A 14,615-nucleotide genomic window follows, 5' to 3' on the forward strand; every position below is an offset into this window, starting at 1 on the left:
AAAACAGAAAAAGGGAAAATAACGACAGATCCTCTTTTCTTACCCTTACTATTTTATAACTAAGAGATTTAAGGCCTTCATTCCTCCTCGTACTTAGCTTTTTAGATCCGTAGGTGTCCTTGTTAATTTGAACCATTATGTACATTTTTTAAGGATATTTGATGAGAACAGTAATATTTATAATGTTGTCAGCCTCCTAAAATTTTTATATTTAAAATTTGCAACTAATAACCTTGGGAGTTTGTTTTTATGTTATCTGAAACTTATGTTTATAGTCTAGTCTTCAAAGACTAGATTATACTTGTCCAGTAGTATATGTAGTAATGCAAAGCATGCCATGATACTAGGTAAATCATAGTAATACAAGCTGAACAGCATGTATATAAGTACAAGTAAATACAACATTTATTTCATTGATTTTTAATATATGCATGTATTTGAAGGGTACTATGTGGCATCTGTGTCTTTGAAGAACTAAATGAGTACAAAATCCTTTTTAAAAATGTATGGTAGTGACAACATTACAAAGAAGACTAAATGCAATAATGTTGTCTTCAGCTATACTGATGACCTATATTAATCTTGCTTTGTAGATTTTCATTTATACACAAAGTGATTTCTAGTAGTATATTTATAACAATTGAAACTAACTGCCTGAAATTATTTTGTGTAACTTTATTGCATAATATTTTAAAACAATATTAAAGCAAATAAAAATCACTTGTATCCTCATTCTTGTGCTACTCATATGAGTACGTATATTTTATAATTATAAATACAGTTGGCCCTACGTATACATGGGTTTTGCATCCACGGATTTAACCAACCGTGGATCAAAAATCTTAGTGGGAATAAAAAGAAAAAAAACACAATGGAAAAAATACAGATTTTAAAAATACAACTATCTGTATTCATTTATATTAGGTGTTATAAGTAATTTAGAAATGATTTAAAGTATAAAGAATGATGTGCATAGGTTATATGCAAATACTATGCAATTTTATATCAGGGACTTGAACATCTGTGGATTTTGATATCCATGGGGCATCCTGGAACCAATCCTCCGTGAATACTGAGGTATGACTGTATATATAAATCAAATGTTGTAGTTTTATTTTTTTAAGCAGATAGCTGTTTAGCTCTCATCATGATTATTTCTAAGTTCATAATATCCATTGAAATGATCTCATATATAAACCTTTTTTCAATCATTAAATACATTGTCTGCAATTTTTTTGATATTTGTAAATGCTATAATAAACACCCAAGCTTAAAAAAACAGATGGCCTATAGTTATCTTCACCATCTTAAAAATCCTAATAGTAGTTTCATGTAATGATGCCTAACAAGATTAGTTCTGCTTTATAAAACTTTTTATTACATTCGCAAATTTGATACGTTAGAATAACTTACCAGTTTTATATTAGGAAGTAAACTATACTGATCAAATGAAAACCTTATAATTTCCAATGCTATTGAAGAATCTGTTGATAAAATACAATAGGGCACTTCTTAGAAAAATCTCTTTTTTAGAGAGAATTTTTAAATGACTTTTTATTTCTGTTTTTAGAAATTCATTTTTTCCTCTACAAGCCAGGCACGGTGGCTCATGCCTGTAATCCTAGCACTTTGGGAGGCCAAGGCAGGCGGATCACTTGAGGCCAGCAGTTCAACATCAGCCTGGCCAACATGGCGAAACCCTGTCTCTACTACTACTAAAAATACAGTGATTAGCTAGGTGTGGTGGCACACGCCTGTAGTATCCCAGTTACTTGGGAGGCTGAGGCACAAGACTGTGCTTGAGCCCTGGAGATGGAGGTTGCATGCAGTGAGGCGAGGTCACACCACTGCACTCCAGCCTGGGTAACAGAGAAAGACTGTCTCAAAAAAAAAAAAAAAAATTCATTTTTTGCTCAAAAAGGACATAAAGACATACTAATAATACAAGCTCCATGAACACAGGGAATTTTCACTGTGTTGTTTATGCTGCACCTCTAGTTTCTAAAATAGTACTTGGCACATGGTAAAGGTGTTTATAACAGTATTATATTTGATAAATTTTAAAAATTGGATATACTCTAAATGTTCATTAATAAGGGGTTGATTAAAAGTATAGAATAATCATACAATGGAATACTATTTTGTTGAAAAAAATAGGGTTTTTTCCATGTAAACTGACATTGACATAATATTTTGTTCCATGAAAAAAAACAAGTAGAACAATAGTATGTGTAATATGATACAACATTTATTTTTACTATTTTAATTTAAAAATACTCTACCCGCACATAGCAGTTCTTAAGCTTTTTGGTTCCCTATAATTACTGAGGACTCTATGGCTTTTGTTTGTGGGAGATATACATTTATATGTTTTTGTTTATATTAGAAAGATATATTTACTTTCTAATGGTAAATATGTATTACAAATACATGTTTATATTAAAAATTAAAACTGAAAAAATTTTATGTATTTAGAATAAGAAAAATGAATCTATTATATGTTAACATAATGTATTTTTATGAAAAATAACTTTTCCAGAATGAAAACATTCAATGAGGACGGTGGCATTGTTATATATTTTATAAATCTCTTAAATGTGTAGCTTAAAAGGTGACTGGATTCTTATCTGCTTCTTTATTCAATGTCATGATGTTTTAGTTGAAGTATGTCATGAAAATCCAGCCTCACATTGATATGTAGTCAAAACATTGGAAAGTATTTTAGTTGCCTTTTCAGGTAATTGTAGATAGATACTTTTCTTTGATACCATACCAAACCTCTATAAGTAGTAGTTTCTTAAATGTTAGTTGCAATGTGGAATGTCAAACTGTGTCAGTGAACTTTTTGTACTCTTGTCTCATAAAATCCTTTTATTTTGTACTTTGAATGGATCTTTTACCTATGTGTGATTGGTTTTTATAAAAATCAGAATTTTTCAAATGCATTGGTCATTTTCAAATGCATTGGTCACATTTCATTATTCCATATCAAAAAACTGCATTTGTTAATGTCACACAAATCTCATTGGAAAGGTCTTCAAGTATTGTGAAGTTGTCCAGGTCACAAAGATGAATGCTAGTTTTTCAAAATCTACTTTTTACTTGAATGCTCAAATCTTATAATTGGTAACCCGGTCAGTTTTTCTTTAGTTGATAGGCTTACTGCTTTTATGTGTTGAGAATACTTGTCTGTGAAACATCCAAATCTGGAAGAGTTTGCCATTTATTTGTTCATCTGTAAATAGTATTGCATTTTAAAAAGTGGTGAATTCACTCTTATGATGGTACTGATAAACTAATGATAAAAAAAGAACTTCCAAGCCAGGCGCAGTGGCTCATGCCTGTAATCCCAGCACTTTGGGAGTCCAAGGCTGGTGGATCACTTGAGGTCAGGAGTTTAAGTCCAGCCTGGCCAACATGGTGAAACCTCGTCTCTCTAAAAGTATGAAAAAAAAAAAAAAATAGCTGGGCTTGGTAGCTGATGCTTGTAATCCCAACTACTTGGGAGGCTGAGGCAGGAGAATTGCTTGAACCCAGGAGGCGGAGGCTGCAGTGAGCCAAAATTGTCCTACTGCACTCCAGCCTGAGTGAGAGAGACTCAGCTCCCAAATATGTAAAATATAAAAAAGCAAAATATTAACACTGATTATATTGGAGTAGTGGGAAAATGCTAACTTTTTTTTTCTTTTTTCTCATTCTTTTTAAAATTTTCTGTCATGAATATTTTATGTTATGTAGTTAAAATAAAAATGTTATATAGAGTGTGTTATAAAGGATACCTTAGAGAGAGTCAAATGAATGTAGATTAAGAATAGTTATTTTTCTCTATTTTTCTTGTTAGGATTTAGGTCCTGAATATGAAGGTATATTTAACACTTCATTGCAGTGGATCTTAGAAAATGGAAAAGATGTTGGAATAAGGTAAAGGATCTGATTTCCACTTTGACCATTTTGTACTGGGAGAAGTGATTTTGACTTTAAATTCCACCTTACTTATTTTTAAATAGGTGCGTTGGTTTTGGCCCTGAGGAAGAATTGACAAATATAACTGATGTGCAGTTTTTACAGTCCACAAGACCACTGATGTCTTTTTGGTGTCGTTTTCGACGTGCTTTTGTTACTGTAACTCACAGATTATTGTTGTTATGCTTAGGTAAGTTGTAAAGATAAGAAAGGAGATAAATTGCAGTCTGAATTTTTGTGTGTATTTCACTAAATGCCAGAGTTGAGAATTCATTTTTGTGATGGTTGCCACATAAGTCACAGCTAGATGTCTTCACTAAATATAATAAAAATAATGTCAGGATCATTCTAAAGGCTTAGAAAACAGTAATATAAGGAGAGGTAGGAATAAAACTTTGTTATAAGACTGTCACAGAAAAACAAGTGTGGTCAGTGTATACATAGAAATCTACTTTAGTAGAATTGAAAAATATAAAAATTGAGCTTATTTTTAAATAATAAAGTGTTGTAAAGTTTATTAAAATTTAGTTTTTACAATGTAATTTACCTAAATTTAAAATTGTTATCATTTTTTAATTGATAATAGGGATTTAGGTGAGAGTTGTTTTTTCATTCTTTCTTTCTTCTTTAAAAATAATTCATTTTGGCCAGCTTTAGTGGCTCACACCTGTAATCCCAGCACTTTGGGAGGCAGGAGGATTGCTTGCACTCAGGAGTTTAAGACCAGTCTGGGTAGCATAGACCCTACCTCTACAAAAAAATTTTAAAAATTAGACAGGCATAGTGGCATGTGCCTGTAGTCCCAGCTACTTGGGAAGCTGAGGTAGGAGGATTTCTTGAGCCCAGGAGTTGGAGGCTACAGTTAGCCATGATTGCACCACTGCCCTCCAGCCTGGATGACAGAGTAACACCCTATCTCAAAAACAACAACAACAAAAGAAAAATTCATTTTACTTAAAGTAAGATTTAGTATGTTTAGTCTCATGAGATTCACTTTTCTAGTCGTTTTATGCTTCAAAGGAAAAAAGTTTGTGAAACATAGTTATATTTTATTTTTTTTAAATAGTAGTTAGAATTTAAATGTTCACTTTCAGTGTAATGGAAGAAATGCTTTTTTCTAGAAAGAAGTGAAACTTTGGAAAATATTCAGTATTGAATGTTTTTATGTAGTTTTAATTATATAGCTAATTCAGCCATCTGTCTTGAAGGTTCATTCCATTGTGGCAGTTAAAATAATCACTGAAATATTGACCACAATTTTTAAAACACAAAATAAATTAATATTACAGGTGTAGTGATGGTTTGTGTCGTTCTGCGTTACATGAAATATCGATGGACAAAAGAAGAGGAGGAAACAAGGCAGATGTATGATATGGTGGTAAAGATTATAGGTATGGTATTTGTAAGAATCTCAACTATTTCTAGAAGAGTCATTGTGTGATTAAACTACAACATTATGTCAAGTGATTGATTCATTTGTAAATTTTATTTATTTTTAGATGTTTTACGAAATCATAATGAAGCCTGCCAAGAAAACAAAGATTTACAACCTTACATGCCTATTCCACATGTACGCGATTCCTTAATACAGCCTCATGACAGGTGTGTTCAAAGCATTATGAGTTCAAGTAAATCAGAAAATATAGGTGCTTTCTGCAGTATTGAAAATTATATTGAGAGCTGTGACCCTTCTCAACTAGACTTGCTTACTGCACAGGTTTTTTTTTTTTGGTTTTGTTTTGTTTTTGTACTTTATACTCTTTCTAAAGTCTCTTCTATTCTCCTGATTTTTAGTGACACCTGGATTTCTAAGTCATTCTCATTCCTAGGCATTCTTGATTCTTTGTTGTTAGTCTCCATCTTATTTCCTTTAATTTCATCTTGATAAAGAAATAGATGATAGCCAGTGGCTGGTGTTTTACTAATGTTTTTTAAGTACTAACTTTATTATTAATGAAGCTTTTAAAGTAAAAACTAAAATGCAACTTTTTGAAAATAAAAGATAATTCCATATCCTGAAGCAGCATCTTGACCCTAGCAACACATAATCACCAGTGGAGCTTTTGGGGAAAAAAAATACAGATGTTTGTGTTCTAGCTCTGGAAATTGAAACTCAGAAAATCTGAGATGAGATATAGGCATCTAAATCTTCTTTGAACAAACTCCATGAGTAGTGGTAAGAACAGCTAGAGTTAACTATTACCTCAGATACTAATATTTCAAAAAGATGACAAGCCAAGATGATAGTAAATTTGCCATTTTGTTCATATGATAGGAAAAAAATGAAGAAAGTCTGGGATAGAGCTGTTGACTTCCTTGCTGCTAATGAGTCTAGAGTTCGCACGGAAACACGAAGAATAGGTGGTGCAGATTTTCTGGTTTGGCGGTGGATCCAGCCTTCTGCATCCTGTGACAAAATATTAGTTATACCTTCTAAAGTATGGCAAGGTCAAGGTATGTATTTTTAAACATCAAAAAAGTAATTTTCTTCTAATTTTTCAAAATGACACATATGTGTTAAGTGAAACAGTACAGTTCAAAGATGTATGAAGGCAAAACTCTCTCGTTCCGTTTCATAGAAGGAATCAGTGTTAGCTTCTTATGTATCCTTCCACACTTTTATCCTTGCTAATGCAAACATAAATGGTTTATCTTTAATAAAGATGAATATTCCTTGAATCTTGCCTTTTTCACTTAATGAAGCAACTTAGTATTATATATATTAACTGCATTTTTTTCATCTAATTTCTTTATGTAAATAAGACACATAATTTATGTTATATATACAATATAATATATATAACCTATATATGTATATGTGAAGTCATAACTTTTTAACTGCTCTTTTTTTCCAATTTTTGCCTGCCTCCTCTTACTAAGACCTTTCTATTTATGTATTCCTCCTGCCAAGTAACTTTTGTGGGTATCTTTCCATATTTTTCTTAATGCCTACATAGTTTCAAAAACATGTATAAATAAGAAAGGGGTAAGTTTGTAGGGGGTTTTGAAGATTGGCTGTCATATGTACCCAAACCTTTACTACACAGAAAAGCAGAAAACAATGCATCAGAAAATTATGACTTTTTCCCTATGAAAGTATGTCAATATTTGCTAAACATAGTATTTGTGGAAAAGGTAAGTTGTTTTGGACATGCAGTACAAAGTCCAGTCACTCCTTTTTTATTCTCCAATTAATTTTCACTTTGAAAAAGCTTGAATAAGAGGCTTCTTTAAACATGGCATAAAAGTGATGCTCTGTCAGGGTAAACAGCTAAAGCACGCAGGGGTTAATACCTGGGTGATGGGTTTGAGTTGATAGGTGCAGCAAACCCCTATGACACACGTTTACCTATGTAACAAATCTGCATGTCCTGTACATGTATCCCAGAACTTAAATTAAAAAATGATGCTTTCATGTTGCCAACGATTATACTATTTCCTCTAAATGATGCATGCATTTCAGTTTCCCTATAAACTGAAAATAGAGAGTTCCTTATTTTACTTGACCTCTTAACAGTGTTTGACAGTTCAGCCCTCCTTGAAACTTTCTTCATTGGGATTTGGGGATGCCACCTCCTTCTGTTTTTTTTCTCCTACCTCAGACTTTTTCTTCAGTCCTTTTCTAGATTATCCTCTTTTTCTTCACCTCTAGGTGTTAGAGTTTCTCAAGGCCATCTTTTTTTTCCCACTCTGCCATCTCTCCCTAGATAATCATCTTGCTGTGACTTAATTTACCATATTGGGATAATTCCCAAATTTTTTATTTTGAATGAAGTCTGGTTTTCAGATTTTTGTACCCAACTATATATTTCTCTACTAGGAGGTGGGCACCACAGATTCAACATGTACACCAGCCTGATCCTCTTCAGTGTTCCTAGTCTAGTTAATGATACCTTTCCTGAGTTGATTCTGCCATAAACTTAGGGATAATGCTTAATCTCTCCTTTATCCCTCTTTGTCCAACCTTTCAACAGGTCATGTCATATCTACTCCATAATATGTCCTGATTCTGTCCGCTTGTCACTTGCACTGTTGGCCTGTCTTACCCATATCATTATCCTCTCCTTCTTAGACAACTGTAATATAATAATAACCTTCTAACTGGTCATCTTGCATTCACTTCTGCTTTTACCTGAGTCTCCACATAACAATGTATTTTTACAATTTGTAGTTTTAAAAGACAGATCTCATACTATTCTACTCCTTAAAACAGTTGAGTGGCTTTCTATTACTCTTACCATAATGCCCAAATAATTTTTTGTAGCCTACATCATCTTAAATCATCTGACATCTTCTGTAGGTTTATCTCTATTCTTTCTACTCCAGCCACATTTGCTCCTTCTTGCCCCAGGAGCTGTGTACAAGCAATCACCTCTGCTTGAAATCTTCCTTTACACACCTCTCTTCACCTTGCTAATTTTTATTCTTCAGTTCCCACATAAATTTCACTTTTTCAGGGAAGTTTGATTTCCTCATATGAGGTTAAGTTACTTATAAAAAGCTTTTTGTACTTTTCTTTCTTAGGACTTAATCACAATTGTACTTTCTTACGTGACACTCTTTATCATCTGTCTCTCCCATTAAACTGTAAACTCTTTGATAGCAATGACTGTCTTATTCACCTTAACATCTAACCAGGGGTCTGGCTACTAGTAAAAGCATGCAGTGAATATTTTTTGTATGAACTGAATGATCGAATACCTTTCAACAAACTAGAGCAATGTCAAATAGTAAAACTAACTTGTTTTTTGTAGCATTTCATTTAGATAGAAGAAATTCACCACCAAATAGTTTGACACCGTGTTTAAAGATTCGGAATATGTTTGATCCCGTTGTGTAAGTATTATGATCAGGGGTACATGTAACTCTTATTCTGAATATTTGGCTGGAAAATGCATGATATTCTTATAATGGTGTGTCTGTAATTGAAAATGTTTTTCTTCTGAATCTCTACTACAGAAACGTTATGTTTTTCTCTTTCATTAAATTCCAAGCAAAGATTTGGCCAAAGGACACTAATGTATAAAGATTTGTAAAACTTTTATAAATCTTTGTATTCCCTATGAATCCTCATAGCAGATAGATAAATGCTTGAGGCAAATTAATGACTCACAATGACAAAGAGTAAGTACCCTTTATTAAATGTGTAAGTCATTATACATGACTGTCAATATTTTTGCCTCAGTAGAAAATATAGATACAATCACTGCTGCTTACAAATTTCAAATCTCAAATTGTAAAGTTTCCTACAAAGATGTATACACCTGCTTCTCTACAAAGTCCTATCTCCATTTGTCAATATAATATTTGAAGAACTTTTCAGACTTTATAATTCCAACAACATATGCTTCCAGAGAATAGCACAGTCAAAAGTGACTGCCTTAGAATTCATAGTATTTCATATATAAGCTGTAATAATTCTTAGAATTAGCTTCCTGAGGGCATTGCTTATCTGTCCAGTGATAGTACAGATCAAATTCTGTTTGTTTTAAAAGTCCCGACAGTGGCAATTACAATATGTATAAAATACCTCCAAAGTCTCATCTAAACACTCATTGATGAAATTCCAAATAAGTGACAGCAAAATTGGAAATGTGCGGAAGCAGTATGCACATGTGTTTGCACGCGGGCACACACACACACACACAGAGAGAGAGAGAGACAAACACCGCCTCTATTTTGCAGAGATAGAAAGAATTAGTAGTGTGATGATACTTCTGTTGGGAATCTTACCTCATGCCTTAGGAATTGGCAAGTCCACTATTTTATTACCTAAGATGAAAACTTGTGATTTAAAGTGAAGTCACTTTCCTCTCTCTCCTACCATCTTTGTCTCACAAGCAAGACAAATGTCCCTTACTACAGCAGAAACACCTTAAAACTGTCATTATAGTAAGGTGACTGTACAAAATGTTAGTCCTGTATCAATTATTTTGGAAAAGAGAAGCTCAAATGTAGTATTTACTAAGAATTTTCTTTAGGAATTTGAAGGTATCATTACAATTAAAGAAAATAACATTCGGCCGGGCACAGTGGCTCACACCTATAATCCCAGTGCTTTGGGAGGCCGAGGTGGGTAGATCACTTGAACTCCGGAGTTCGAGACCAGCCTGGGCAACGTGGCAAAACCCCGTCTCTACAAAAGATACAAAAGAAATTAGCCAGAATTGGTGGTGTGTGCCTATAGTCCCAGCTATTTGGGAGGCTGAGGTGGGAGAATGGTTTGAGCCTGGGAGGCACATGTTGCAGTGAGCCAAGATCACGCCACTGCACTCCAGCCTGGGTGACAAAGTGAGACCCTGTCTCAAAATAAATAAATAACATTTAACTTTTACAACTTCAATAAGTTCACAACTCATTTAAAGTGCTTATTAACAATAGAAAGAAAACAGAAATTACGGTAAGTACACAGGATTTTTAAACATAAGAATGACCCAATCCATTTATTCTGCAGCGGTGGGCTAGTCTTTCATTGCCTCAGCTCTCTGCACTCTTTTTTTTTCTGAGACGGAGTCTCACTCTGTTGCCCAGGGTTGAGTGCAGTGGCGTGATCTCAGCTCACTGCAAGCTCTGCCTCCCAGGTTCACGCCATTCTCCTGCCTCAGCCTCCCAAGTAGCTGGGACTACAGGCGCCTGCCACCATGCCCAGCTAATTTTTTTTTTTTTTTTTGTATTTTTAGTAGAGACAGGGTTTCACCGTGTTAGCCAGAATGGTCTCGATCTCCTGACCTCATGATCCGCCTGCCTCGGCCTCTCAAAGTGCTGGGATTACAGGCATGAGCCACCGCGCCCGGGCAGCTCTCTGCACTCTTTTACTGGAAAGTGAGAGGAGGGCTGAGACTTCTGAATTATAATTTTTAAATCTACCTCCTGTTAGTCAACAAGCATTTACTTAATACCAATTAAAATCATATGTGGTTTTAAAACTATACCAATTCTAGTAGTAGATATATGTTGTAAGAGACAATGAAGAATTTTTACCGAGTAGGAATATGGTTGTTGATTTTTGTTTTCATTAACTTTTAGGGAAATAGGGGATCAGTGGCATTTGGCAATTCAAGAAGCAATTTTAGAAAAATGCAGTGATAATGATGGCATTGTTCACATTGCAGTAGACAAAAATTCACGTGAGGTAAAGTAACTTTTCGTATTGAATTTCATGTTTTGGATTTGTTGCTATTGAACTAAGACTATTTTCTTTCTTTTTTAATACCACAGGGTTGTGTATATGTTAAATGTCTGTCTCCAGAATATGCTGGAAAGGCTTTTAAAGCATTGCATGGCTCTTGGTTTGATGGTAAGAAATTTGAGTACTACAAACATTTTGAAAAGATAGTTATAGTTTAATTTTAAACTATACCAGATTTCAAATAAAAGAATTTAGGTTAGCATTTTTTTGAGTAATAATTTTAGATGACTTTATTTATGTTTTGTGCTCATATGTCTTTTACCACAGTTAATTTTCTGCAAATATTAAACAGTTTTACTGATCTAAAATATTATTTTTATCTTACAACAGGGAAATTGGTTACAGTAAAATATTTACGACTAGATAGATACCACCATCGCTTTCCCCAGGCTCTCAATTCCAACACTCCATTGAAGCCATCAAATAAACATATGAACTCTATGTCTCATCTTCGTCTTCGGACTGGCCTAACCAATTCTCAAGGAAGTTCCTGAAAAGATTTTCTTCCATTTCTAAGACTGTTATTTACAATAGGAAAATTCCTGTTTGGCTTTTTGTCTTCCTTTTTAAATGCTTTTTGTATGTAATATTTTTATTGATGAATACATCTCTGAACGTTCCAGAAGTCTTAAGGTTCCAAAGGGATTTAGCAGTGAGGCAGCAGTGCTGAGTAGGTAGGATAATTATTTCATTCAGTTTTTGGAGCTCAGTTAAGCCAATACATTTAAAGTTTTGCATGAGGAACACTGACTTTATTAAGCATTTTCAGATGTGGTGGTTGTATTTTTGCCCCAAGAAGTGTTTGGATAACCACACAAAAGCATGATGAAAAGGCTTCTTGTAGTCCCATAATTTCTTGTGAACTAATGTTGTGAATTTTTGTATACAGTCACCTGCATAGTTCTACAGGCTGATGTGGTAAAACTGTTGATTTCCCAATTTAACCTTAGGTTTCTGTTGCTTATAAGCGATTCATTTGCTACAGCTGGAATATGGGAAAATTAATTTGGGCTTAGTGGTTACAAATATGTGTAAGTGGATGTATATGTACTTAAACTGGCTTTGTATATATGTATAAATGCTGGTGGTGGTGAAAGTAGTCTTGTTTTATGAGGATGTCTGCATTAAAGCAGTAAAATAAGCTTTCTATTTTATTCATAATCTAATGTGTGTGTATATATGTATGTGTGTATGTGTGTGTATATATAGATGTATATATATACACACACACAGATATACACATATGGCTGTACGTTTGCATAGATCAAACAGCCAAACACCTGGAAGTATTAGATACAAGTTTAAAATATCTTTTATAGGTTTTATATAAAAATGTCTGAGTATGATTTTGTGTGAAAGTTCTGATACCAGTTGTAATAGATTCAAATTTATGTGAGCAATAAAGAAGAAATTGGCAGATATTGGAAAAATATTTTGTGAAAAGCTGTATTTATTATAAATACTAGGGCTGTGACATAGTAACATTGGGATTAAGTCATTTTCCCAATCTATTTATAATTTAATGATCTGTTAGTGCCTCTGTTATATGTCAAGTTTAAAGCAGGGCACATTGTTGCAGCAAAATGTGTATTTGACAAATTATACTTGCAATTTTGGGTCATGAAAGTTTGCAATATAGTAAATGCACGATTGACTGTTGCTTTGTGCCTCAGTATTTAATTTGTTTCAGCAAACTTACTTTATTACTGTTTATGATTTCAGATAAAAATAGTTGCTGAGTAAATTTTACTTGTAATCTACAATTGGCGTTTTAAAAATAACCTGTTGATACATAATTGTCAGTCCAAATGAGTATGTGAAACGGCTGGAATTGTACCAATTTTGGTTTTATTTAAAGCTCAGTTTCCTTTTCGTTTTATTGTATGCGTTGGGTTTGCAGCATGAACTTGCACAGATAATGCACGTTTTCTGGTTAAGTAAACATGATGCACACTATTCTGTAACAGAAAGCCCTATTGTGCCTTACCTATGTGCTTTTGTGGGCACCTTGTTTATGAAGAATAAAAAATGATTTGTTATCTGAAGAGAATAAATTTTAAATTCTCAGTTTATGTCTCAGATGCTAATGTGTGAAAATATAAATATATATAATATATAAAGTAACCAATCTTCCTGTATTTTATGTGCATCATAGTGATTTATCTGAGCTTAGTGACCCCCATCTTGTAACCTGTTGCAAGAGTGAATGTAAAAAATAGTTGTGGCATTTTAAAAGGTCGCCTTTGATGCAGATGCATCTTTTTCTTGCTTCTAAAACATATTTCATGTAAACATTGTACATTTATTATTGTAATATATACTATTATGCAGCTTATTTTACCTGAAACTGTTAAGCCGACCAAGATCCCTCCCTGCAAGACAGATGGGAATGTGTATAATAACTAGATATTTGAGAAGTTCTGAAGTTTGATGTAATCTGTTACTTGTCCTGTTAAAAAAAGGAAAAAATTCTAATTAAAAATTTATTAGTTTTTTTTTATGTGTCTTGGCTTTTTAAAAACTTTTTAAGTGCCCTGTGTCTGTATTTAATTTTTACCGGTGAAAATAGGTGTCTTTAGTTTAAATCTGTTTGACAGTCTGAATATTTGTGCTGATAAAGATGAATGAAGACCGTAAAGTTAATTTTAACTGTCCTTCCCCTCAGCATTTTATTTTTCCTTATGAAAATGTCTTCATCCAACTTTCAAGTATTTGAACCAAAATGGGGCAAGAATGTCAATCAGCTGCATCACAAAGCATTAGTTGTGCTAGATACTTTTTCACAGCAAGACTTTCTTAAAAAGGAAGCATTTCTTTTTCTTTTAACATTCTGACTTGAATTCTATTGCATTATAAACTATTAACAGTTCATAGGCTAGTTACTTTAAATAGCATTGGTTTAGACTTTTTGATATGTTAATCAAGTAAAAAGAAGACTAGTCAGTCATGTGGTACACTTATTGATTACTAACAAATGCCAAGTACTGTTATGTGTTAGGGATACAAAGATGAAAAACACATGACCCAATTCTCAAGATGGTCACAGTCTAGAGGAAGAACACAGAGCAGACAAAAGATAATGTGGAAAATACAGTGAGAGCAAAACAGGCAGAGGAATTCTGGGAGTAAAGAAAGGCACCTTATGCATCTTAATATAGAGAGAAGACCTCAGGGCAGGTGAGGCAACAGCTAAGCCCTATTTTAATTCAGTTGAACACTTAATGAGTATCTCTTAATTAGTATAGATACAATGATAAAATTTCCCTTTCCCTTGAGCTCTCAGGAGAGCTTCTATTACTGTGATGAGCTCATGAAAATGAATGTGTGTGATCTGTGTAACTACAAAATCAATACTCATTGGTATGTAGATTCATGAATATCTTGTGAATATTGAAGGCTGATGTTGGGTTTTGTTATATTTTCCTTGTATTCACAATTTGAATGGCAAGTTATGATTTCCAAG

At 33.4% G+C, this 14,615-nt stretch overlaps 1 protein-coding gene across 1 annotated transcript in view; it reads left to right on the plus strand.

The window, feature by feature from the left end:
• Nucleotides 1-13,653, plus strand: part of LEMD3 (LEM domain containing 3) — a 79,156-nt gene extending 65,503 nt beyond the window's left edge. The window contains exons 5-13 of the mRNA XM_054442092.2: nt 3,842-3,921; nt 4,008-4,153; nt 5,253-5,354; nt 5,463-5,565; nt 6,239-6,417; nt 8,718-8,799; nt 10,990-11,095; nt 11,182-11,260; nt 11,483-13,653. Coding sequence (XP_054298067.1) covers nt 3,842-3,921; nt 4,008-4,153; nt 5,253-5,354; nt 5,463-5,565; nt 6,239-6,417; nt 8,718-8,799; nt 10,990-11,095; nt 11,182-11,260; nt 11,483-11,646 — 1,041 coding nt within the window. The 3' untranslated portion in view covers nt 11,647-13,653. The remainder of the gene's footprint in view (nt 1-3,841; nt 3,922-4,007; nt 4,154-5,252; nt 5,355-5,462; nt 5,566-6,238; nt 6,418-8,717; nt 8,800-10,989; nt 11,096-11,181; nt 11,261-11,482) is intronic.
• Nucleotides 13,654-14,615: the final 962 nt, after the last annotated feature.

Source organism: Pongo pygmaeus, chromosome 10 (assembly GCF_028885625.2).
Source record: "Pongo pygmaeus isolate AG05252 chromosome 10, NHGRI_mPonPyg2-v2.0_pri, whole genome shotgun sequence".
Classification (NCBI taxonomy): domain Eukaryota; kingdom Metazoa; phylum Chordata; class Mammalia; order Primates; family Hominidae; genus Pongo; species Pongo pygmaeus.